The 25,787-nt window shown below is 37.5% G+C and overlaps 1 protein-coding gene across 7 annotated transcripts in view; it reads left to right on the forward strand.

Annotated features, from left to right (window-relative positions):
- Window positions 1-25,787, forward strand: part of DDIAS (DNA damage induced apoptosis suppressor) — a 75,702-nt gene that overhangs the window by 2,777 nt on the left and 47,138 nt on the right. For 2 of the 7 annotated variants that reach the window (XM_024255069.3, XM_054524868.1), the window contains exons 2-5: window positions 8,919-9,018; window positions 10,349-10,477; window positions 23,341-23,502; window positions 24,731-24,848. In XM_024255069.3, coding sequence (XP_024110837.1) covers window positions 10,365-10,477; window positions 23,341-23,502; window positions 24,731-24,848 — 393 coding nt within the window. In that variant the 5' untranslated portion in view covers window positions 8,919-9,018; window positions 10,349-10,364. The other 5 variants (XM_009246885.2, XM_009246886.1, XM_063711317.1 and 2 more) reach the window with 4 other exon arrangements.

Genomic DNA, 25,787 nt, shown 5'->3' on the forward strand with positions numbered 1-25,787 from the left:
AAGAAGAAAAAAAGATGTGTTGGTATGTGCATGTATGGGCACAGTTTTTCATAAATGATTAAGATGCCTTCTGAGAACTTGATTATGAGGTAGTTTAGCTGAAAGGTCACCAAATAATGGATTAGAGCAAAGAATTGCAAAATCATCCAAACCAGACTAAGATGCTGTCAGGCCTTGGGGGATTTAACTATAACCATGTTTATCACAAGTGTTATACACCATGAGATAGTCTCAATGACTAGGCTACTGGTTTTCAAGTGTGGGCAATTTGGCCATTACCTGGGAACTTAAAATGCAGATTCTCAGGCCCTTATCCCAGACTTACTGAATCAAACTCTGGAGTTGGAGCCCAGCAATCTGTTTTATCAAGACTTCTGGGTGATTTTGATGTATGATAGTTTGAGAAATACTTGTCTAGTATGAAAATGGGATGCAGAGGTTGTAATCAATGAGTTTATATATCTGGTACCACTGACAAAACCATCTCTAGAATGAAAAATGCATCAGGCATTAGCTTGATTCCATTAAGTAGTTGATTCACCACACAGCTCTTCTTCAAGCAACTTTCTGTTTATAATTTTAGTATAATATGTAGTTATACTAAATATACAAATATGGGCTTCTGATATGTCCCTTCCCTGTGATGGTAATTTTTCATGGTAAATTAGTAGAACATCTTTGGATTACAGTTCAGCTCCCCATATGGCTTGTCTAAAAGTAGAGAAAGCAAGTATTCCAGAATATTCCATGGTAAATTAGATAAGTACTATAGTGTGTCCACATGGACCCCACATATTTTAATAAGCATAAGTTTATCAGAGCCTTCACTCCTGGACATTGACCTAGGTAATCCCTGGTATGTGCCCTTTGAAAAAACAAAGGCCAACTGAGGCCTTAATTAGTTCTGCCCCAACACTTACACTTTTGTCCCTCTTTCTACCCTCATTTCTACTTTTATGTGTGAGAGATTGAAAGAAAGCAAGACATTCTTTGTATATTATTGCTAATGTCCCTATCCAGCATTTTTATTGTATTTATTGATTTTTTTCTAATTATAAAAGCAATACACTTAGATTGTATTTATTGATTTTTTCTAATTATAAAAGCGATACACTTAGAAAATATCTTAAATATATAAAGAAAATAAAAATCGCCCTTAACACTACCACCCTGAGAAAATACTTTTTAAAAATAAGATTATATATTTTCCTAACTATCCTCTTCTCTGTCCCCATTCCTCCCATCAAAAACTAAATTAGTCCCCCTCTTATATTTTCTCATGGCACTATGCATTTCCAAAATAGAATTTGCCAGAATTGCAGTTAAATTTTTTGTGTGATTATTTTAATGTCTGTCTCTTACACTAGACTGTAAGTCTGGTGACTAGGTAGGGATCTTGTCTGTTTGTCCATCAATCACACTGTCCCCACCTAGCATTTAGCAGCTACACAATTAACAACTGATGAATAAATAAATATGTTCGCGTATTAAATTGGGATATGGTTTGCTGTGATGGAACTGAAAGAAATGTAATATTATATCATCATCCTTCCCAATAAATGTGAAAAGAAAGATAAACTGCAAAAGATACCACATATGAAATTGTTCCCAAGTGTATCATCATGTCTTCCTAATTTTAGTATTTACTTATTCCTGATGTTTCATTCAATTATTCATCAGACATGCATCCACTATACTGCAAGTCAAGCAGTAGAGAGAGACAGAGAAATAAACAAACTATAAAAACACCCCCAGAGCCTAGGTAAATAAATAAATAAATACAAAAATAAACTAGGTGGCAAGTATGAAGGAAATATTATGAAAACACCAAAGGAAATTAATTAACAGTAACTGTCTGAAACGATCTTATTCTATTATTGTCCAACAGACAATAAATGGGAAGCCTTTTTGCCATTTTCTGGGGTTCACCAGGTGAAATACAAATAGTAAAAATACTAATGATCCCTTTCATTACAGTTCTCAAATTTGCTGTTTTTATAGATTTTTAGACTTACTTATTTGATCCACTAGAGGGCAATAAACCCTTAAATAAAGACAATGTAACCAACCTTCCTTTAAAAGTATAGTAATAAGTGCTGACACAATTTAGAAATGAATCCAAAATTTCCTGCTTATTTAAGTTTTTCATTTATTAGTGAGTTGTCTGCCCAATTAGCAATTTTTTTTAGGACAGACAGTATCTTATTTTCACTTAGCCCAGTGTACGAGTCATGTCACAAGTTTATTACATTTCCTAAAGTTTGAATAACAATTGTGTAAAGAACATGATTTGATGAATGCCCATATTGTTGTGGTACAATATAAAATTCTGTTTTAGAGCCCTAAAGAAAATAGCCTCTGCTCACAATATGAACAGAAGTAAAAAAATTAGAAGTGAGGATAAGATGTAAGTAATGATTAAAATAAGTATGAAATAAGGTACTATATATGAAACTAGGCTGTGTACTTCGTATACAAATATAAGATAATTTTATGATTTGGTAAAATTGTGTTTTATATTTAACGCTATGTGACAAAATTGTGGCTTGGGAAGAGGAACTGCAAATCATGAAGAAGATTAACATCTGAAGTTCAGATTGACAATTTCTGAGCTTGGCACTGAAGATATAAACAGATAGTCCTTCTACGATCTTACTCTGGGTCCAGGAAAAACAAGCCATATTGAACAGATAAATTTAATATAATGTGGCATGTGATGAATTAAAGAGTAATTTAACTTCTGGGAAAACGTCCTAGAAAAGAAGACTTCTAAGAAGGATCTTAAAGAAGAATAAGCATTACCAAGAGAATGAAAGAGCATTTTAGAGAGAAGAATGGAAAAAAGCAAAGGCATAGAAATGTGAAACATACTGTGGGGGTGGGGAAGCAAGGAACACAACTCAGATTGTTTCCCTTGGCATAAATTACTAGCACATAAAGAGCAAAAAGAAAGTTAAGAGAATAGGCATTAGGGAGAATAAAACCAAATAGACAATACACTACAATAGACAAAACAAATGGTAGGACTACAGAGGTACAATAGTATATGGTGTAGAAAAAAAGAAAAGCCATTCTCTTTGTTAATAAAGAAAGACTTTTTAGGGGAACTTCAAATGAAATAGGAAGAAAATTCTGGCATCATATGGCGTATGCCTGCTCTGTTATAAAAATTTTCTTGAATTGCAAAATTCTGCTTATAGTTCTTCATTCATGCAATAAATTTTGTTTTGAGACTAGTCTCTGTTGCCCTGGCTGGACTGCAGTGGCACAATACTGCGCACTGCAGCCTCAATCTCCCAGGCTCAAGTGACCTTCCCACCTCAGCCTCCTGAGTAGCTGGAACTACAAGCATGCACCACAATGCCCAGCTAATATTTTTTATTATTTGTAGAGATGAGTTCTTGCTGTGTTGTCCATGCTGGTCTCAAACTGGTGGGCTTAAGCAATCCTCCCACCTTGGCCTCCCAACGTGCTGGGATTATAGGCCTGATCTACCACACCTGGCCCCATTCAATAAATATTTATTGTGAACTTACTGTGTGCTGAACACTGTTCTAAGCACTGCGGTTACAGTAGAGAACAGGGTGGACTGGGTCCCCGTCTTTATTAAACTTAGGCTAGTGATGGGTAGACGAACAAAAATAAGTAAGCAAAGATATATATAGGATGACTATCCAGCATGATTAGTACCATGAAGGATAAAACAGGTGATGCCATAGAAACTAAGAGGAAAGAGGATTCTACTTGAGCTAAAGTGGGGCTCTGAAGGGATAACATTAGAGTTACAGATTGAAGGACGATAAAGAACCGACTATTCCAAGACCTAAGGGAAGAATATCCTAGCACAAAAGCCTGAGAAGGGAAATTGTTTGGTGTGCTTGAGGAGCAGAAAGAAGGCCAGCATGGCTTGAAATACAGTGATTGAGGAGGAGAGTGGTATAAAGTGAGGTCAGGGATTGGCAAGATCTACATGACCCAGGGCTGCACAGACCATTGTGAGATATTGAGGCTTCATTCTAAATAGCAGGATTTTAAGCAGGTAAGAGACAGCATGTTCAGGAGTGAGCTTTATGCTCTTTTAGCTCCCCTAACTCACAGGTAGATGTACCTCCATACTAAACCCTACACTAAATTGGATTTTAGAATGTGGAGGACAGTGCCTTTGTTGACATTACATCATTTGTTATGTTAACTAAAAGTTATAGGAGGCCTTTGTTTTGGACTGAGCTCCTGCCCTAGGCCCCGGTGGACCAGACTAAAAATCAAAATAGAGTCATTTATACTTAAAGTTCCACCTCACCAAATCAAAACTACATTGTTATCTGACTTTCCTAGAACTCAGGAGAGAGAAATAACCAAATTTCCCACACATGCCAGTTTCAATTGTCATAACAACGAAGTTCGCTCTGCCTTTGATGCTTACAACAAAAAGTAGCCTTATGTTAACCAGTTATTCCTGTATTTTTCTGTTCCTCTGTTCCCACTTTAGGAGGAAAGTAACTTTGAAATGACCAAGCTGCTTTTTGTTCTTTGTTTCTACTTTCTTCAGCCCTTCTCTGTCTATAAAACCGAACTTCTCTGCTCAGCCCCTTGGGTCACTTACTCTATTTTATGGAATAAAGTATTTCCCGATTCTAGAATTGTTACAGGAAAGAGGTCCCAATTCAGACCCCCCCAGAGAGGCTTCTTCGATCTCGCACAAGAAAGAATTCAGGGTGAGTCCATAAAGTGAGAGCAAGTTTATTAGGAAAGTAAAGGAATAAAAAACATAGAACAGCCCCGAGGGTTGCTGACTGCCCATTTTTATGGTTATTTCTTGATGATATGCTAAACAAGGGGTGGATTATTTGTGCCTCCCCCTTTTAGACCACATAGGGTAACTTCCTGACGTTGTCATGGCGTTTGTAAACTATCATGGCGCTGGTGGCAGTGTAGCAGTGAGGACAACCAGAGGTCACTCTCATCGCCATCTTAGTTTTGGTGGGTTTTAGCTGGCTTCTTTACTGCAACCTGTTTTATCGGCAAGGTCTTTATAACCTGTATTTTGTGCCGACCTCATATCTTATCCTATGACTTAGAATGCCTTAACCGTCTGGGAATTCAGCCCCGTATGTCTCAGCTTCATTTTACCCAGCCTCTTGACAAGATGGAGTTGCTTTTTTGTTCAAACACATCTGACAGAATCATAAATAAAGCCAGTTAACATCTTTCACAAAACTGTTGTAATTTTGTCTTTTGACAGTTGTAATGGCAAGGAATTTGAGGTTTTAGCACTCATAATGGCAATTTTCTTTGACCCTTCTTTCTGCCTTTCCCTTGTATCTTGTATTACCTACCCTACCATGTCCTTTGAGATTGCCATGTAGCCTAAGGTGACAACCAAATCTAGGAATAGATTATCGGCTTTGGCAGAACCTTACTAATGTATACATAAGAGTCCCAACAAGGATAGCAAAAAATTAGGATTAGCGTTCTCTTTTCTGTGCTCCCTTTAATAACACAGATCAGTGATTTATGTAATTTTTCATCTGTAAATTTCCACCTTATTACCTTAAGTGGCAAGATTTTATTTTTATAGAAATGTTATTTTGATTGACTATCAGAATTAGTATCACTTTAACATCTCCCTTCCATAGTCACCACATTTCTGTGTTTGTGATCATCTTTACGGAGTACTATGCCAAAAAGATTTTATTATTTTAAAACCAGTGACCTCCACTTTGTCAAGAGTTTGCTGATGCCAGTGTCAAAAACAGCATCACCCATTTCAGAAATTGAAAGTTTTTACCATGTGCTTAAAAATGAAAGTTTCTTAATACAGCTTTATCTCAAATGGTTACAAAGACCTTTGTTGTAAGGCATGTATTTTATGTTATAAATAAGCTAATCCATTTAAAAAATTAGTAAACAAACCAACAGTTTTTTGTTTTGTTTTTTTGGTTTTTTTGAGACAGAGCCTCACTCTGTGGCCCAGGCTGGAGTGCAGTGGCACGATGTCGGCTCACTGCAACCTCCGCCTCCCAGGTTCAAGCAGTTCTGCCTCAGCCTCCTGAGTAGCTGGGATTACAGGTACACACCACCACACCAGGCTAAGTTTTTATATTTTTGGTAGAGATGGGGTTTCACCATTTTGGTGACACTGATCTCAAACTCTTGACCTCAGGTGATGTGCCTACCTCGGCCTCCCAAAGTGCTGGGATTATAGGCGTGAGCTACCACACCCTGCCATGGATCAAGCTTCTAATTTTCTCTCTCTCTCTTTTTTTTTTTTTTTTGAGAAAAAGTCTCACTCTTTCACCCAGGCTGGAGTGCAGTGCCATGAATACAGCTCACTGCAGTCTTTACCTCCTGGGCTCAAGTGATCCTCCCACCTCAGCCTCCCAAGTAGCTGGGACCACAAGCTCACACTACCATGCCTGACTAACTTTTTTTTGTTTTTTGGAGAGATGAGGTCTCACCATGTTGCCCAGGCTGAATTTTTAAAAAGAAAGTATAAAGAAGAGAACATTGCTACAGGCATACCTCGGAGATATTGTGGGTTGTGTTTCTGACCACTGCAATAAAGCAAATATTGTAGTAAAGCGAGTCACACAAATTTTTTGGTTTCCCAGTGCATATATTAATAAAATGTTTACACTATACTGTAGTCTAAGTATGCAATAGCATTATGTCTAAAAAATACATATCTTAATTAAAAAACACTTTATTATTAAAAAATGTTAATGATCATCTGAGCCTTCAATGAGTCATAATTTTTTGTGGTGGAGGGTCTTGCCTCAGTGTTGATGGTTGCTGACTGCTCGGGGTGGTGGTTGCTGAAGGTTGGGGTTGCAGTGGCAATTTCTTAAAATAAGACAACATTGAAGTTTGCTGCATTGATTATTCCTTTCACAAAAGATGTTTCTATACCATGTAATGCCGTTTGATAGCGTTTTACTCACAGTAGAACTTCTTTCAGAATTGGAGTCAATCTTCTCAAACCCTGCCACTGCTTATCAACTAAGCTTATGGAATATTCTAAATTCTTTGTTGTCGTTTCAACAATGTTCACAGCATCCTCACCAAGAGTTGATTCCATATCAAGAAACTATTCTCTTTGTTTATCCATAAAAAGCAACTCGTCATAAGTTCATGCCTTATCATGAGATTGCAGCAATTGAGTCACATCTTCAGGCTCCACTTTTTAATTCTAGATCTCTTGCTATTCCACCACATCTGCAGTCACTTCCTCCACTGAAGGCTTGAACCCCTCAAAGTCATCCATGAGGACTGGAATCAGCTTCTTCCAAACTCCAATTAGTGTTGATATTTTGACTTCCTCCCATAAATCATGAATGTTATTAGCTTCTAGCATGGTGAAACCTTTCCAGAAGATTTTCAACTTACTTTGCCCAGATCCATCAGAATAAGCATTATCTATGGCAGCTATGGCCTTAGGAAATGTGTTTCTGAAATAATAAGACTTGAAAGTCAAAGTGACTCCTTGATCCATGGGTAGAGAATGCATGTGTTAACAGGTATGAAAACAATATCAATCTCCTTGTGCATCTCATCAGAGCTCTTGGGTGACCAGGTGCGTTGTCAATGAGCATTAATATTTTGAAAGGAATCTTTTTTTCTGAGCAATAGGTCTCAACAGTGGGCTTAAAATATTCAGTAAATCATGCTATAAACAGATGTGCTGTCATCCAGGCTTTCTTCTTCCATTTCTAGAGCACAAGCAGAGTAGATTCAGCATAATCCTTAAGGGCCGCAGGATTTTTGGAATGGCAAATGAGCACTGGTGTCAATATCAAGACACCAGCTGCATTCGCCCCTAACAAGAGAGTTAGCCTGTTCTTTGAAGCCTTGAAGCCAGGCACTGACTTCTCTAGCTATGAAAGTCCTAGATGTCATTTTCCTCCCATATAAGGCTGTTGTGTCTACATTTAAAATCTGTTGTTTAGTGTAGCTACCGTCATCAACTAGTTAAGATCTAGTTATCTTAACTAGATCTTTTGGATAACTTTCTGCAGCGCTTGCTGCTTTACCTTGCAGCAAGTTATGTTTTATGTTTTGGAGGTGGCTTCTTTTCCTAAACTTCAAGAACCAGCCTCTGCTAGCTTCAAGCATTTTTTTCTGCAGCTTCCTCAACTCTCTCAGCCTTCATAGAATTGAAGAGCATTAGGGTATTACTCTGGATTAGGCTTCGATTTAAGGGAATGTTGTGGCTCGTTTGATTTTCTATCTAGACCACTAAAATTTTCTCCATACAAAAAGGCTGTTTTACATTCTTACTTATGTGTTCACTGGAGCAGCACTTTTAATTTCCTTCAATAACATTTCCTTTACATTCGCAAGTTGGCTATTTAGCACAAGAAACCTAACTTTTGGTCTGTCTCGGCTATCAACATGCTTTCCTCACTAACCTTAATTTTTGTTTCTGTCTTTTGTTTTAAAGTGAGAGACATGTGACCCTTCCTTTCACCTGAACACTTAGAAGTCATTGTAGGGTTAATAAGTGGCCTAATTTCAATATTGTTGTGTCTCAGAATAGGGAGACCCAACAAGAGGGAGAGAGATGGTGGGGCAGTCAGACACACATTTATAGATTAAATTCATCTTATATAGGTACAGTTTGTGGCACCCCAAAACAATTACAATAGTAACATCAAACATCACTGATCACAAGTCACCATCAGATATAATAAAAATGAAAACTTTTGAAATATTGTGAGAATTACCAAAATGTGAGATGGAAGGTGAGCACACGCCGCTGAAAAAGTGGACTTGTTTGAGACAGGGTTGCTATAATCCTTCAATTTGTAAAAAAAAAATGCAATATCTGTGAAGCATAATAAAGTGAAGCATAATAAAATGAGGTGTGTCTGTATTTTATTATTTTACTTCTCTGATTTTGTTTGTTTATTTGGAGATAGGGTCTTGCTCTGTCACCCAGGCTGGAGTGCCATGGCATCATCATAGCTCACTATGGCCTTGATCCTCCTGCCTTAGCCTCCCAAGCAGCTAGTATTACAGGTACGTGCCACCACACTCAGCTAATTCTCTTATATTTTTTGTAGAGACAGTGTCTCCCTATGTTTCCCAGGCTGGTCTTGAACTCCTGGGCTCAAGCGATCCCCCCACCTCAGTCTCCCAAAGTGCTGAGATTACAGACATGAACCACCACACTTGGCCTTCCTGATGTGTTTTATACAAGGATATTAAAACACTTTGAGCTATCATTTGACATGTAACATTTTGCTTTTTCTGTTTACAAAATCTGAAGTCTTTTTTTTCTCTTCAAGATGTATCAAATGAGCACACTGAAATCTAATAAAGTGATATTTCAGCTAAAAAAGAACCATTTCCACCAATTTAGATTCTTTAAAAGATTCATGTAAGTTCATGTACACATTGAATATACCTTATCTGAAATGTTTGGGTCCAGAAGTCTTGTGAATTTTGGATTTTTGAATATTTGCATATAATTAATGAGATACAGGAATGGGACCCAAGTCTAAACATAAAATTTGTTTATGTTTTATATACATCTTATACACATAGCCTGAAGGTAATTTTATACAATACTTTTTTTTTTTTTTTTTTAGATGGAGTTTTGCTCTTGTTGCCCAGGCTGGAGTGCCATGGTGCAATCTCGGCTCACTGCAACCTCCGCCTCCTGGGTTCAAGCAGTTTTCCTGCCGCAGCCTCCTGAGTAGCTGGGATTACAGGCACCCACCACCATGCCCGGCTACTTTTTGTATTTAGTAGAGATGGGGTTTCACCATGTTGGCCAGGCTGGTCTCGAACTCCTGACCTCAGGTGATCCGCCTCCCTCGGCCTCCCAAAGTGCTGGGATTATAGGCATGAGCCACCACGCCTGGCCACAATATTTTTAATAATTTAGTGCATGAAACAAAGTTTGTGTTAAGTACTTATGTGTGGAATTTTGATTTGTGCCATCATGATGGCACTCAAAACATTTCAGATTTTGGGTTTTGGACTTTCAGATTCAAGATGCTCAACCTGTAGTTTCCTTTGTATTGATGGCAGACACAAGTTGTGTATCTTCTTGTAAAGGTGTGAAGACGCTAAATGACATCTTTCCTGAATTACTGGGATAGAGCATTTATTAAGAAACAGGATACAAGAATTTTCTTAAACTACTGTGTTTTAAATGTGATTTTCTTCCTATTAATATTTTAAAGAGAAAAAGAATTTTCCAATACATTGATACTACCTTCACTTTGAAAGTGAAACAAATGACATCTATTAGCTTTGCAGTAGAGGTTAAGTGGTTTTCCTAAAGAATATGCACTGCAATGAAAGATTTGCCAATCATCCCAATGGCTATTTTGTTTTGCAGGCCACGGTGTGAACACATGAATAGAAGACGAAAATTTCTTCTAGCCTCAGTACTTGCTCTCCAGAATTCAAGTTTTATATATCCATCATGTCAGAAGTGCTTCTCTAGGATAATCCTGGTCTCCAAAAGGTAAAAGTAGTCTGCAAGTGTGAGAGAGGAAATACAAATGCACACTGTAGATTTCCTATGGCTCAAGGGCAAGGACCAGATTTACCAAACGAGGACATTAGATTCTCTCAGGGGTTGGTTCTTCTGTAAATCTCAGAACAGATTTCACTGCTAATCCTCTATTATTAGAGAAAAGTTTTAAGTTACTGTCAAGTCCTTTGCTAAATACTTGCCTCACTGAAGAAAAATAACTTCTCAGAGAGTAAGTTCCAATACTGGGTACAAAACTTAGCCCATTTCTGGGATATCCCTGGGAATAATATAGGAGACTTATGTTTATTGTTTGTTTATTTTTGCATGATCCATAGAATAGTTTTTAATATAAATAAATAAATTCCTTGAGACCAGGGACTATGTTATAGTAATTTCTATCCTTTAGCAACTAGAAAGTTGTTTGGCATATAATTCTTTATCATGGTGCTCAGATGCAAGCCAACTATACCTGAGAGCCTAAGGTCTTCCTCTGATCTTTATAGAGTAGAAACGAGAGGTTAGGTTTGAAGTTTCTCCAGAACACTGTCTCTCTGCATGGAAGAGAGGACAAGAATACCTAGTAAGTAGCTAGAACTATGTAAGAAAGAGTAGTGTGCCAGCAGTATTCTTAACTAGTCTTTTTGTCTAGTTAGCATTGAATGGGGAGGCAGAAAGGGATTGGCAGTTCTAACTCATATCTAGACTCTAAGTAATCCTTGAAGTAGTTATCACACTGTTCCTTTATTAAGCCACTCTCTCAAGTACTCATTTGTAAGCTCTAAGAGAAAGACCCTGTTTGTGTTATTCATCATTAAATCCTTGGCATCCATCCTAGGGCTTAGTTCATAGAAAATGTTCAACAAATGTTCATTAAGTGAATGAATAAGTGATATCATGATAGTGTATAGATTGTCTTAGGTTCACCCATTTTCAGGTTCCTGCCTGTCATTTGAAACAACTAAAACCCATGGGCTATTTGCCTTTCATCAAAATCTATACTTAGAAGCAGTGTGGTATACAATCCTTACTTAATGTTGTCGGATTCTTAGACACTGCCAACTTTAAGCAAAATGATGTATAATGAAACAAATTTTTTTCTTATCAACATTATAATGATGTTGTTTGAGAACCTGCTATAAGCAGTTTTGCTTAAAGTCACAGTATCCAAGAACCTATCACTAACATTAAATGAGGACTTACTGTAATGGAACAATTTCAAGCTTCAGAGAACACAACAGAGTTTCATGTAGGCTCTGGCTCTCATTAACTATGTGACCTAGGGCAAGATAGTTAACTTCTGAGAGTCTAATTACTCATTTGTAAGGTGGGATCATGGTACCCACAATATGGGATAATTGTAAAGTTAGAGATAATGCACAGAAATGTTCTAGTAGAATACATAACATATATTAGAATTTCCAAAGTGGTAGCTATTATTATTATAATCTATTATAAGTATACTTTACCTTATTGCAGTATGTTGTCATGATTAAAAGCATAATTCTCTGGAGCTAACTGCCTGGATTCAAATCACAACCCTGCCATTATAGCTGTGTGGCCTTGGGCAAGTCACTTTAATTATCTGAGCCTCAAAATGGGGAAAGCAATATCTGCCTAATAAGGTTCTTGTAAGGATCAAATAGGTTAATATACATAACATGCCTAGAACATCGTTTGACACATTATCAGTAATATATAGATATAAAATATTTTTAAAACTCTTTCTTTCCAGTCATTTATTTTAAAGATAATCTGCGACAAAAATTTAGATTGAACAATAATGCCATTGTTACTTATTTGGACTGGTAATACCAATAGATAACATTAGTAAGTGTTTGCTGTACAGTAGGCAGTGTGCTAGGAACTTTGTGGGCATTATATCTTTTAATACAATAGCCCTGTGAAGTGAATGCTATTGTTAATGCCAACCTTTAAAGGAGACAACTAAAGCTTGGGAAAGTTAAGTAACTTACCGCAAATCATCACACAGCCAGCTAGTTAGGGGCAGAAACATATTCAAGCCTAAACAATCTGAATTCTGTCTACCTTCATAGTCACCATATTACTTCCAAATTAGCAGTGAAATTTGTATTCAGAATGACATCTTCCCCTCTCTTTCTTAGAGCTTAAAATGCTCTAAGAAAGGACTTGTGACTGGACTCTTTTGGAATATAAAACCCATGGCACATAGTCCTTGCCTGTGGAAACATAGTCCATGGAAATATAACCTGTTTTCTGCATATAGTACATTGACACAAAAATTTTTTAAAACTATTTCCATAATTTCTGGTGTTTATCTTTTTTTTTCCCATAGGTTATTGTGGTACAGGTGGTATTTGGCTACATGAGTAAGTTCTTCAGTGGTGCTTTGTGAGATTTTGGTGCACCCATCACCCAAGCAGTATACACTGCACCCTATTTGTAGTCTTTTATCTCTCACCCCCTCCCACCCTTCCCCCCAAGTCGCCAAAGTCCATTGTATCATTCTTATGCCCTTGCGTCCTCATAGCTTAGCTCCCACATATCAGTGAGAACATATGGTGTTTGGTTTTCCATTCCTGAGTTTCTTCACTTAGAATAATAGTCTCCAGTCTCATCCAGGTCACTGCAAATGCCATTAATTCATTCCTTTTTATGGCTGAGTAGTAGTTCATCATGTATATATACCACAGTTTCTTTATCCACTCATTGATTGATGGACATTTGGGTTGGTTCCATGATTTTGTAGTTGTGAACTGGGCTGCTATAAACATGAGTGTGCAAGTATCTTTTGCATATAATGACTTATTTTCCTCTGGATAGATACCCAGTAGTGGGATTGCTGGATCAAATGGTAGTTCTACTTTTAGTTCTTTAAGGAATCTCCACACTGTTTTCCATAGTGGCTGTACTAGTTTACATTTCTACCAGCAATGTAGACGTGTTCTCTGATTGCTGCATCCACACCAACATCTACTGGTTTTTGATTTTTTGATTATGGCCATTCTTGCAGGAAGAAGGTGGTATTGCATTGTGATTTTGATTTGTATTTCCCTGGTCATTAGTGATGTTGAGCATTTTTTCATGTGTTTGATTGGCCATTTGAGAATTGTCTATTCATGTCCTTAGCCTACTGTTTGATGGGATTGCTTGTTTTTTTTCTTACTGATTTGTTTGAGTTCATTGTAGATTCTGGATATTAGTCCTTTGTCAGATGTATAGATTGTGAAGATTTTCTCCCACTCTGTGGGTTGTCTGTTTACTCTGCTGACTGTTCTTTGGCCATGCAAAAGCTCTTTAGTTTATTATGTTGGCTGTGGGTTTGTCATAGATGGCTTTTATTACATTGAGGTATGTCCCTTGTATGCCACTTTTGCTGAGAGTTTTAATCACAAATGGATGCTGGATTTTGTTGAATGTTTTTTCTGCATCTATTGAGATGATCATTTTTGTTTTTAAAATTCTGTTTATGTGGTATATCACATTTATTCACTTATGTATGTTAAACTGTCCCTACATCCCTGGTATGAAACCCACTTAATCACGGTGGATTATCTTTTTGATATGTTGTTGGATTCAGTTAGCTAGTATTTTGTTAAGGATTTTAGTGTCTATGTTCATCAACGATGTCGGGTAGTAGTTTTCTTTTTTGCTTATGTCCTTTCCTGATTTGGGTATTAGGGTGATGCCACCTTCATAGAATGAATTAGGGAGGGTTCCCTCTTTATCTCATGGAATGGCGTCAAAAGGATTGGTACCAATTCTTCTTTGAATGTCTGATAGAATTCTGCTGTGAATCCATCTGGTCCCGGACTTTTTGTCGTTGGTTTTTTTTGAGACAGAGTCTCACTCTGTCGCCCAGGCCGGAGTGCAGTGGCGCGATCTCGGCTCACTGCAAGCTCCGCCTCCCGGGTTCACGCCATTCTCCTGCCTCAGCCTCCTGAGTAGCTGGGACTACTGGTGCCCACCACCATGCCCAGCTAATCTTTTGTATTTTTAATAGAGACAGGGTTTCACGGTGTTAGCCAGAATGGTCTCGATCTCCTGACCTCGTGATCCGCCCACCTCAGCCTCCGAAAGCACTGGGATTACAGGTGTGAGGCACCACGCCCGGCCTTTTGTTGGTAATTTTTTAATTCCCATTTCAATCTTTCTGCTTATTATTGGTCTGTTCAGGGTATCTAATTCTTCCTGATTTAAGCTAGGAGGGTTGTATTTTTTCCAGGAATTTATCCATCTCTTCTAGGTTTTCTAGCTTGTGTAAAGGTGTTTATGGTAGTCTTGAATGATCTTTTGTATCTCAGTGGTGTCAGTTGTAATATGTCCCATTTTGTTTCTTAATGAGGTTATTTGGATTTTCTCTCTTCTTGGTTAATCTTGCTAACGGTCTATCAATTTTATTTATCTTTTCAAAGAGCCAGCTTTTGGTTTCATGTATCTTTTGTATTTGTTTTTGTTTCAATTTCATTTAGTTCTGCTTTGATCTTGGTTATTTCCTTTCTTCTGCTGGGTTTCGGTTTGGTTTGTTCTTGTTTCTGTAGTTCCTTGAGGTGTGACCTTAGAATGTCAGTTTGTGTTCTTTCAGTCTTTTTGATGTAGGCATTTAGGATTATGACCTTTCCTTTTAGCACTACCTTTGCTGTATCCCAGAGGTTTTGATAGGTTGTGTCATTATTGCCATTCATTTTGAAGAATTTTTAAATTTCCATCTTGATTTCATTTTTGATCCAATGATCATTCAGGAGCAGGTTATTTAATTTCCATTTATTGGCATGGTTTTGAAGGTTCCTTTTGGAGTTGATTTCCAGTTTATTCTACTGTGGCCTGAGAGAGTGCTTGATATGATTTCAATTTTCTTAAATTTATTGAGGCTTGTTTTCTGGCTTATCACATGGTCTATCTTGGAGAAAGTTCCATGTGCTGTTGAATAGAATGTGTAATCTGCGGTTGTTGGATGAAATGCCCTGTATATATCTGTTAAGTTCATCTGTTCCAAGGCATAGTTTAAATCCATTTTTTCTTTGTTGACTTTCTGTCTTGATGACCTGTCTAGTGCTGTCAGTGTAGTATTGAAGTCCTCCACTATTATTGTGTTGCTGTCTATCTCATTTCTTAGGTCTATTAGTAATTGTTTTATAAATTTGGGAACTCCAGTGTTAGGTGCATAAATGTTTAGGATTGTGATATTTTTCTGTTGGACAAGGCCTTTTATCATTATATAATGTCCTTTGTCTCTTTTAACTGCTGTTGCTTTAAAGTTTGTTTTTGTCTAATATAAAAATAGCTACCCCTGCTTGCTCTTGGTGTCCATTTGCACAAACTGCCTTTTTCCACTCATTTACTTGAAGTTTATGTGAGTCCTTATGTGTTAGGTGAGTCTCCTGAAGGCAGCAGATGGTTGGTGAGTTCTTATCCATTCTGCTATTCTGTATCTTTTAAGTGGAACATTTATGCCATTTACATTCGATGTTAGTGTTGAGATTTGAGGTACCATTGCATTCATCGTGGTATTTGTTGCCTGTGTACCTTGTTTTTTTTGTTTTTGCTTTTTAAATTGTATTTTTGTTTTATAGGTCCTTCCTGATTTATGCTTTTAAGAGATTCTGTTTTTGATGTGTTTCCAGGATTTGTTTCAAGATTTAGAGCTCCTTTTCACAGTTTTTCTTTTTTTTCTTTTTTCTTTTTTTTTTTTTTTTTTTTTGAGACAGAGTTTCACTCTTTCGCCCAGGCTGGAGTGAAGTGGCACAATCTCGTCTCACTGCACCCTCCACCCTTCCAGGTTCAAGCAGTTCTCCTGCCTCAGCCTCCTGAGTAGCTGGGATTACAGGCACCCACCACCACGTCCAGCTAATTTTTGTATTTTTAGTAGAGACAGGGTTTCGCCATGTTGGCCAGGCTGGTCTCAAACTCCTGACCTCACATGATCCACCCGCCTCAGCCTCCCAAAGGGCTAGGATTACAGGCGTGAGCCACTGCGCCTGGCCTAGGAGTTCTTGTAATGGTGGCTTGGTAGTAGCAGATTCTCTCAGCATTTGTTTGTCTGAGAAAGACTGTATCTTTCCTTCGTATATGATGTTTAGTTTCACTGGGTACAAAATTCTTGGCTGATAATTGCTTTGTGTGAGGAGGCTTAAGGTAGGGCCCTAATCCCTTCTAGCTTGTAGGGTTTCTGCAAAGAAATCTGCTGTTAATCTGATGGGTTTTCCTTTATAGATTACCTGGTGCTTCTGTCTCACAACTCTTAAGATTCTTTCCTTTGTCTTAACTTTAGATAACCTGATGACAGTGTGCCTAGGTGATGATCTTTTTGTGATGAATTTCCCAGATGCTCTTTATGCTTCTTGTATTTAGATGCCTAGGTCTCTAGCAAGGCCGGGGAAGTTTTCCTCAATTATTCACCCAAATATGTTTTCCAAACTTTCAGATTTCTCTTCTTCCTCAAGAATACCGATTATTCTTAGGTTTGGATGTTTAACATAATCCCAGACTTCTTGGAGGCTTGGTTCATAATTTCTTATTCTTTTTTCTTTGTGTTTGTTGGATTGGGTTAATTTGAAGACCTTGTCTTCAAGCTCTGAATTTGTTTCTTCTATTTGTTCAATTCTATTGCTGAGACTTTCCAGAACATTTTGCATTTTTGTAAGTGTGTCCAGTGTTTCCTGAAGTTTTGATTGTTTTTCTTTATGCTCTCTATTTCCTTGAATGTTTCTCCCTTCGCTTCTCATATTGTTTTTTGGATTTCCTTGCATTGGGCTTCGCTTTTCTCTGGTGCCTCGCTGAATTCTTTTTCAGGTAAATCAGGGATTTCTTATTGGTTTGGATCCATTGCTGGTGAGCCAGTCTGATTTTTTTTTTTGGAGGTGTTAAAGAGCCTTGTTTTGTCATATTACCAGAGTTGGTTTTCTGGTTCCTTCTTAATTGGGTAGGCTCTGTCAGAGAGGCAAGGTCTAGGGCTGAAGGCTGTTGTTCAGATTCTTTTGTCCCACAGGATGTTCCCTTGATGTGATACTCTCCCCCTTTTCCTATGGATGTGGCTTCCTATGAGCCGAGCTGCAGTGATTGTTATCTCTCTTCTGGGTCTAGCCATCCAGCAAATCTATCTGGCTCCGGGGTGGTATTCAGGGTTTGTCTGCACAGAGTCCTGTGATGTGAATCGTTTATGGGTCTCTCAGCCATGAATACCACACAGTATTCGGGGTGTCTCCCAGGTCCTGCAGGAGCAGTCTACTTCCTTCAGAGGGTCGGTGGGTCCTCTTGGGATTCCTGGTTTTTTCTTGCAGTTGTTCTGGAGCTAAAATTCATGGTGCAAGCCCCAACATGCTGCTCTGTCCATCCGAGTTGGAGCTGCAATCTAATCCTGCCTCCTATCCGCCATGATGATCTAAATCCTGGTGCTTATCTTTTCTACTGTTGTTTTTGCTTTCCCTTTTTCTTACTTGGAATCAGTTGTAAGCCAACATAGGAAATAGAAATTCCTCATGTTCATTTCTCCATTGCTATAGCACTGCAAGCTTATGACAGGAGTTCCACGCTCTTGCCTTTGCAGAAGATCTTAGAGATGCTGAAGAACAGAGAGACCTCCCTAAATATTTTCTTGGAACCTGAAATTTTTAGTGACTATAATCATAATAAGTATTTTGTGCTTTATGGAATTAACTTCTTTCTTAACCTCCAAGATAAGATCAGTAGATTGAATGTAGTTTTTAATCTATAGGTATTCTGCAGAGCCTTGGGGCTCCATGGAAGTGCTTATGGAGGGAGATGGGATTAGAGTAGTAATAGTGCCTAGTGCTGAGTAGTAGGTAAGACTCCAGGGCCTCCATGTTAGTTTCAACAAGATCTCTATTCTCATCCTTATATTAGTGTTCCAAGTTAAATTTCATTTGAAAGGGGGTTTCGTTATATAAATATACAAACATAGACATACATCTATAAAAAAAATGTGTATAAAGTTGGTTCGGTCCTTCATATGAAGCAGTAACTACACATACACACACAATAGTGTATGTCTGTACTCTCCCCAAATTATAAGCTGGAGAAGGGATTTATTTATCCAGACAAGCTATCCACATAGAAATTGCCCTTCTGGGTGACTAATGGGACCCATAATTCCTTTTAGCCTAGAAATCCATCTCTAACACTAATAACTTTCTTTTCCTATCTTAAAACAGGACTCATTGCTCAGAGACTACTTATCCTCTCCCCCATTCCCAAAAAGTTTATATCATTTACTTAAGCAAGTCAAATTTAATTTCACACATACAGATCATAGTTTTCTTATTTTGTGGGGGAAGTGATATGTGGAAACATTAAGAGATATGTTTTTTAAAATATGTCTCATTACTTTGTGTGTATTTAATCTGGGTCTATAAACTTGGAAAGGGATGTTATATAATCATATAGTCAGGATATTCTTAAGCTGGAATCTGTGGATACCTTATAGGTGTGTATGACTCCTCCAGTCCCTAAGATACGTAGAATATTGTGTTCATATCTGTTTTTTGTGGGGAGAGAGTGAGTCCATTGCTTTCATCAGATTTTTTAAGGTTTTCAAGACTAAGAAGACATTAAGGATTACTTATCTCACCAGTTCTTCTACATCTGGGCTAAATATAAGTACACTAGAAAAATAAACAAATGAGGCTGGGCATAGTAGCTCATGCCTGCAATCCCAGCATTTGGGAGGCCAAGATGGGAGGATTGCTTGAGTCCAGGATTTTGAGACCAGCCTGGGCAACATGGTGAAACCTATCCTCTACAAAAAATAAAATTAGGCAGGTATCGTGGCATGTGCCTGTAGTCCCAACTGCTCAGGAGTCTAAGGTGGGAGGATCGCTTGAGCCCGAGTGGTCAAGGCTGCAGTGAGCCAAGATCATACCGTTGCACTCCAGCCTGGGCAACAAAGCAAGACCTTGTCTCAAAAAAATAAATGAATAAAAATAAAAAATAAACAAATGAAACTTGGTGTTTTTTTAACTGGGATCAAACAAAAAAGATAGCAAATTACAGCTATTATTTCAGATAGATCCTTTCAGAGGCTCCTTGAACTCAAATCTATTTTCATAATTCTAAGGCATTATTTGCCTTTTCAGTTTCAGTCTCTCATGAGTGCATAATGGAGTTTCCCAGAGGCTACATAACACGTACTATCACAACAGATTGAGCAGAGAAGCAGATATGAGAATCCAGCTGTCTTTTTATGAAACCAGACATTAAAGAGATTTGCAAAATGTAAAACAATGCTGGTCTCTTCTTACTAATTTTTAAAATTTGAAAAACATAACTATTTTTCATAAAAGTATGTTTTTTGTGTTAACCATGTAAAGGGTCTGTTTTTAATGAATTAATATTTTTTTGATTTCTCAGTTTTAATTTTTCACTTTCATTTAATTTCTCATTTCATGAGAAATGTAAATAGAGGCCAGGTGTGATGGCTCACGCCTGTAATCAACACTCTGGGGGGCTGAGACAAGAGAATCACTTAAGCCTAGGAGTTCAAGCGTAGTCTGGGCAACACAGTGAGACCCCCATCTCTACAAAAAAATTTAAAATTAGCCACCTATGGTGGCATGTGCCTGTGGTCCCAGCTACTCAGAAGGCTGAGGCAGGAGGATCTCTTGAGCCCAGGAGTTTGAAGTTAGAGTAAGCTACGATAGCACCACTGTACTCCAGCCTGGGCAGCAGAGTGACACCCTGTCTGAAAACAAACCAAAAAAGAATTATAGACAGATATAAGATGAACAAGTTCTATGGATCTAATGTACAGCATGAGTGGTAATGGATGATGTGTTAAATAATTCGACTATGGTAGCCAGGTGCGGTGGCTCACACCTGTAATCCCAGCACTTTGGGAGGCCGAGGTGGGTGGATCATGAGGTCAGGAGATCGAGACCATCCTGGCTAACACGGTGAAACCCTGCCTCTACTAAAAATATAAAAAATTAGCTGGGTGTGGTGGCGGGCACCTGTAGTCCCAGCTACTCGGGAGGCTGAGGCAGGAGAATTGCCTGAACCCAAGAGGTGGAGGTTGCAGTGAGTCAAGATTGCACCACTGCACTCCAGCCTGGCCAATAGCGAGACGCTGTCTCAAAAAAAAAAAAAATTTGACCATGGTAATCATTATACAGTGTAGACGTATTTCAAATCATCATGTTGTATACCTTGAATATATTCAATCTTTGGCAAGTAAATTTTTTTTTTTTTTTTTTTTTTTTTTTTTGAGACAGGGTCTGGCTCTGTCACCTCCAGACTGGAGTTCAATGGCACAATCTCAGCTCACCACAACCTCTGCCTCCTGAGCTCAAGCAATCCTCCCATCTCAGCTTCCTAAGTAGCTGGGACTACAGGCGCATGCCACCACGCTCATTAATTTTTGTATTTTTTGTAGAGACACAGTTTTGCCATGTTTCCCAGGCTGGACTCGAACTCCTGAGCTTGAGTGGTCTGCCCGCCACAGCCTCCCAAAGTGCTGGGATTACAGATGTGAGCCATCATGCCTGGCCCAAGTAAATATTTTTGAATAAAAAAATAGATATTATTCACATAAACAAAAGCTCTTTGATATTCTCAATAATTTTTTTAAGAGTATTAAAGGAGTGTGAAACCAAAAAGTTTGAAAATTGCTATTCTGTAACAAATGACATTTTAGAAATACGGGTGCCTCTAGAAGTTAAATCAGGGGACGGTGATGTGAATATGTTGTCTATATCCTTGTTTCTCAAAGTATGGCCTAAGGTACATCTGCATCAGTATCACCTGGGAGCTTATTAAAAATGCAGGATCTTGGGCCTCATCCCAGACTTCCTGAATCAGAATCTTCATTGTAACAAGATCTCTGGATGATTTGTGTACATATTAATGTTTGAGAAGCTCTAATCTGTATTACACCACACTAACATTTATTTCAATCCAGCATTGTTCCTAAAAGGATTAAAGGAGACTATATAAATAAATATCTTCATTATACATATGTACTTTACAAAAATATATATAGTTTAATATGTAAATGCATGAACACTAATAGACATAGTTTTTTGAGGCTGTTATTGATATTGTTATTGCAAGCAGTTCTTTATTTTAACCATTTGGTCCCACTGTTATCATATCATAATATCAGAACTTCATGATACGAGTTTGCAGCCTTGGGTTTGGGTCATATATTTGCCAATTTTGTCATCTCAGATAAAAATTCAAACTAATTTCCCCATTTGTAAATTTTACCTATAAAAATGAAATAATGTATGTTGAAAACATTTGTAAACTTAATGCTAATGCATATTAGTCTAAGTTTTCCTAGGGATTTTACATTAAACCTGTATGCATTATTATTGCATAGCCTTTAAATAAATTCCAATATATATTTTAAACAGTTAATTTCCCTAGAGTTTGGTACTAATGGAGATTTATCCCCTAGTGAGTCAATTACCTTTAATTCATTCTATGGCTAACCTACAGCACAAACTCTAGCAGATTTGTATAGGATTATATGAATGGGTTGGTATAGATCTATCCTCAGTATGGCAGAAGAATAATAGCACAGATCTAATAAAGGTGTCACTTTGAGAGCTACAGATTTTAGACTCCCCCTAGTGGCTATCTGGCAACAATCACATTTATACAACCATCTTTCACCTTGCTTTCTATTTGCCTTTTGCCACTCTTTTTTAAGATCTTTAGCAATCTGAAGAAAAAAACAAAATTCTAGTATTAGCCATTACCATAAAATGTTTTTAGGTGCTTGTTGTATTTCAAAAAAATTTTTAGACTATTCTGTCTATTAAATAAAGTTAACATAACTGAGGGGTGGAAATTAAGAACATGAAAGATAGAAATCAGAGTTATAATACATTGCAAACTAGAAAAGAAGTTAACAGTACAAGTGACAGTAATTATCACAATACTTGATATAATTATGAGGGAGAAGCAGACTAACACTAATTTCACAGTATTTGCACTAGACCCTTTATTTGTCTATTTTAATCCTTCTTCAGCCCTGGACTTCATAGATGAGGAACTCAAGAATTTAGTAACTGTCAGACAATGAGTACATGGCAATAGAGTTACACTGCCATGTAGATGTGTACTTTCTGACTAGAAAGCCTTTAGCCACCATTACATATTGTCTTAAAAAAACAAGTTAAATTGCATGGTTTTCATATTCAATTTTATAATCTGATAAGTTATCAACATAGTCTAATGAATTAAAGAAAGTAATTTTCATTATGGTGAGAAAAATGCAATTAAGTGCTTTGTGTATAAATAGGTATTAAATATTTTGAGATTTATTTTTTGTCTTCTGTTGTTTTTTTTTTTGAGATGGAGTGTCACTCTGTCCCCCAGGCTGTAGTGCAGTGGTGCGATCTTGGCTGACTGCAAGATCCACCTCCCGGATTCACATCATTCTCCTGCCTCAGCCTCCCGAGTAGCTGGGATTACAGGTGCCCACCACCACACCCGTCTAATTTTTTTGTATTTTTAGTAGAGATGGGGTTTTACCGTGTTAGCCAGGATGGTCTTAATCTCCTGACCTCATGACCCACCCGCCTTGGCCTCCCAAAGTGCTGGGATTACAGGTGTGAGCCACCGCACCTGGCCTTTTCGTCCTCTCTTTCATGTACAGTTCTCCTTTAGTTTTCCATCAATTTGGTATGTATTTCTATCAACTTGGGGCTGTTTAATTTAAATCAGTAAAGCTAACTATTCTGAATAGAGAAATTTAAAAGAAGTTGATATGAAAGAGTTTAAGAAGAATTTGAGTTGTGTAGGAGCACTTATACACAAAATGTTATCTTAAATTTTTACTGTTCTAGATTTTTCATCATATGAAAAACATTTAATTAACATCTCCACACTTTTTTCCACCACTTTTCTAGGTCTAATTGTCCAAAGTGTGGCTCTACTGGTGAATCTGGAAATGCCAATTACAGATACAAACTTTCCTTAAAAGTTGCAGAATCGAACAAATTGTTTGTTATTACTGTATTTGGAAGTTGCTTAGATACATTTTTTGGTCTTACTGCCACTGGTTTGCACAGGTAAGAATACTTAAAACATCCTTTTTCCTGACTGCCCTTAGAATTTGAAAACACAAGTTTATAAGGCAATATGCATTTTTGTAGAAAGATAATCATTCAACCCCAGATTGTCAATTCCTTTAAAAGACAAGCAAGTAAGAAAGATGTTTATTTCCTGAATACATATTATGATGATATTAAAACAGTCTCCTTTTATTTAGGGTAATTAATCTGTAATTAGAATATTAAATTATAAATCTCTAATCCAAGTTACAGAAATAGAGGCTAAGAAAGTAACATCATTTCAAATTGAAGAATTATCCAAATTGAGGTTAGCATTCAAACAGTTAGGTTCCCCTGAGGCAGGAGAATCTATCTGAGGGAATATTTGCATTTCAGAAATTGAAATTTTATTTTTTATCTCTATTGCAACTTCATTTGCATAGTTTGACCTTTTATGACATTGTCCTGAGAATATAAAAATAAGCAATTAAAGCTTTTCTTGGCTGGGCGTGGTAGCTCATGCCTGTAATCCCAGCACTTTGGGAGGCTGAGGTGGGCGGATCACAAAGTCAGGAGATGGAGACCATCCTGGCTAACACAGTGAAACCCCGTCTCTACTAAAAATACAAAAAATTAGCCGGGCGTGGTGGTGGGCGCCTGTAGTCCCAGCTATGCCGCTACGCCGGGAGGCTGAGGCAGGAGAATGGCATGAACCTGGGAGGCAGAGCTTGCAGTGAGCCAAGATTGCACCACTGCGCTCCAGCCTGGGAGACAGAGCAAGACTCTGTCTCAAAAAAAAAAAAAAAAAGCTTTTCTTCTCCCTCAGTCTTCTGCCCTCCTCCCCTAATCACATGCAAGAAATCTATGTCCACGTTTTTGTGCTTGAGACAATAAAGGGACCACAACCAGGCTTATCAGAGAAAAGGGAAGACTTTTTCCTGCTTTGAAGTGAAGGGCTAGAGATCCCACCACTATTCCCACTGCCACTTTTATTTTTCCTTATAATCATTGCCAGGCCTGATAGTTAGGCAGGTAACTACTTTACTCACGCGTGATCAATTGGTTTTGTTGATTTTTCTGTGCTATGAGAAACTAGAGAGAACAAACTGCCTGGCTCTTAAAGTCACTTTTTTCCCTCTATTAAAGGTTCATGCTGCATTTTCAAATTAATTGTGTCTCTGACTTTATGGCAAGCTAAAATTTCAAAGTTTATGTCTTCACATTTTTTATTTTTTTTCCAATCAAGGTACATTCAGGATCCTAATAAAATTCCAGAAACACTGGACAATGATACAACTCAGAATCTATTAACTAAAGCAGTTGAAACTTGCTTTGTTGGACAAAGCTTTATTTTTGGAGTGACGGTAATTGAGACTAGCTTTCTTTTTAATAATCTGTTAACATTTCCATTGTAATGAATTATGTGAATTTTCTAAATAGTTGTTAGGAGTTCTATACACGTGAAGGCCTGTAGAAACACTTTAAACTATGTAAAAATAGCCTATAGGTGGTCTGTTAAAACACCATGTGTGCAACTTCCTCTTTCAAAAGTCAGGGGAGCCTACTTCAAATGCTTTCAGAGCTTAAAAATATAAATTTATTATATATTTAGAAATGTTAGATATTTGTTTTTGGTATTTAGTATTTATTTTGCCCTCCAGATTTTGTTCAAATTCTATAGTAAAACTTCCACCAATTCTCTAGCTTTTTAATTCTGTCATCTATAAAAAGAGAATAATGGAACACTGAAGGCAAAGTATTTGAGTATTGATAAGAATACTAAAACTAGATTAAGAAAGATGGTCTTAAATAATTATAAAAGTGACTGTAGAAGAAGTTTAAAAAAAGTATTGACTTTGAAGGAGTAATAGTTTTCAGTCTCATCTGTGCTAAAGGGAACAAAGAGACATTTTTTTCCACACTGGAATCAGGGTTTTAAAAGAGGAAATAGAGCACTCCACAACAGAAGAGTGAGAAAAATCCAAAGGGAAGGTAGAATCAACGGCTACAGAGCTTTACTTTGTTAAAATCGTAGACAATCCTTTTCTCTCCTCTTGTTTTTCCTCCTCCCCTTTTTTCCCCTCCCCTCCCCTCCTCTCTTTCCTTAGCTAATGAGAACTATGACAGTTGCCATTTATTGAGCCACTACTATTTTCTAAGCACTGTGCAGTTTTCCATTTTATTACTAAACAGTAATCCTGCACTTTTATTTTTATTTTATAAATGAGAAGACTCAGAGAGGTTAAATAAATTGTCCAAAGTCTCAACACTATTAATAAATGCTGGAACTAGGATTTCTTCAA

Source organism: Pongo abelii, chromosome 9 (genome assembly GCF_028885655.2).
Source record: "Pongo abelii isolate AG06213 chromosome 9, NHGRI_mPonAbe1-v2.0_pri, whole genome shotgun sequence".
NCBI lineage: Eukaryota > Metazoa > Chordata > Mammalia > Primates > Hominidae > Pongo > Pongo abelii.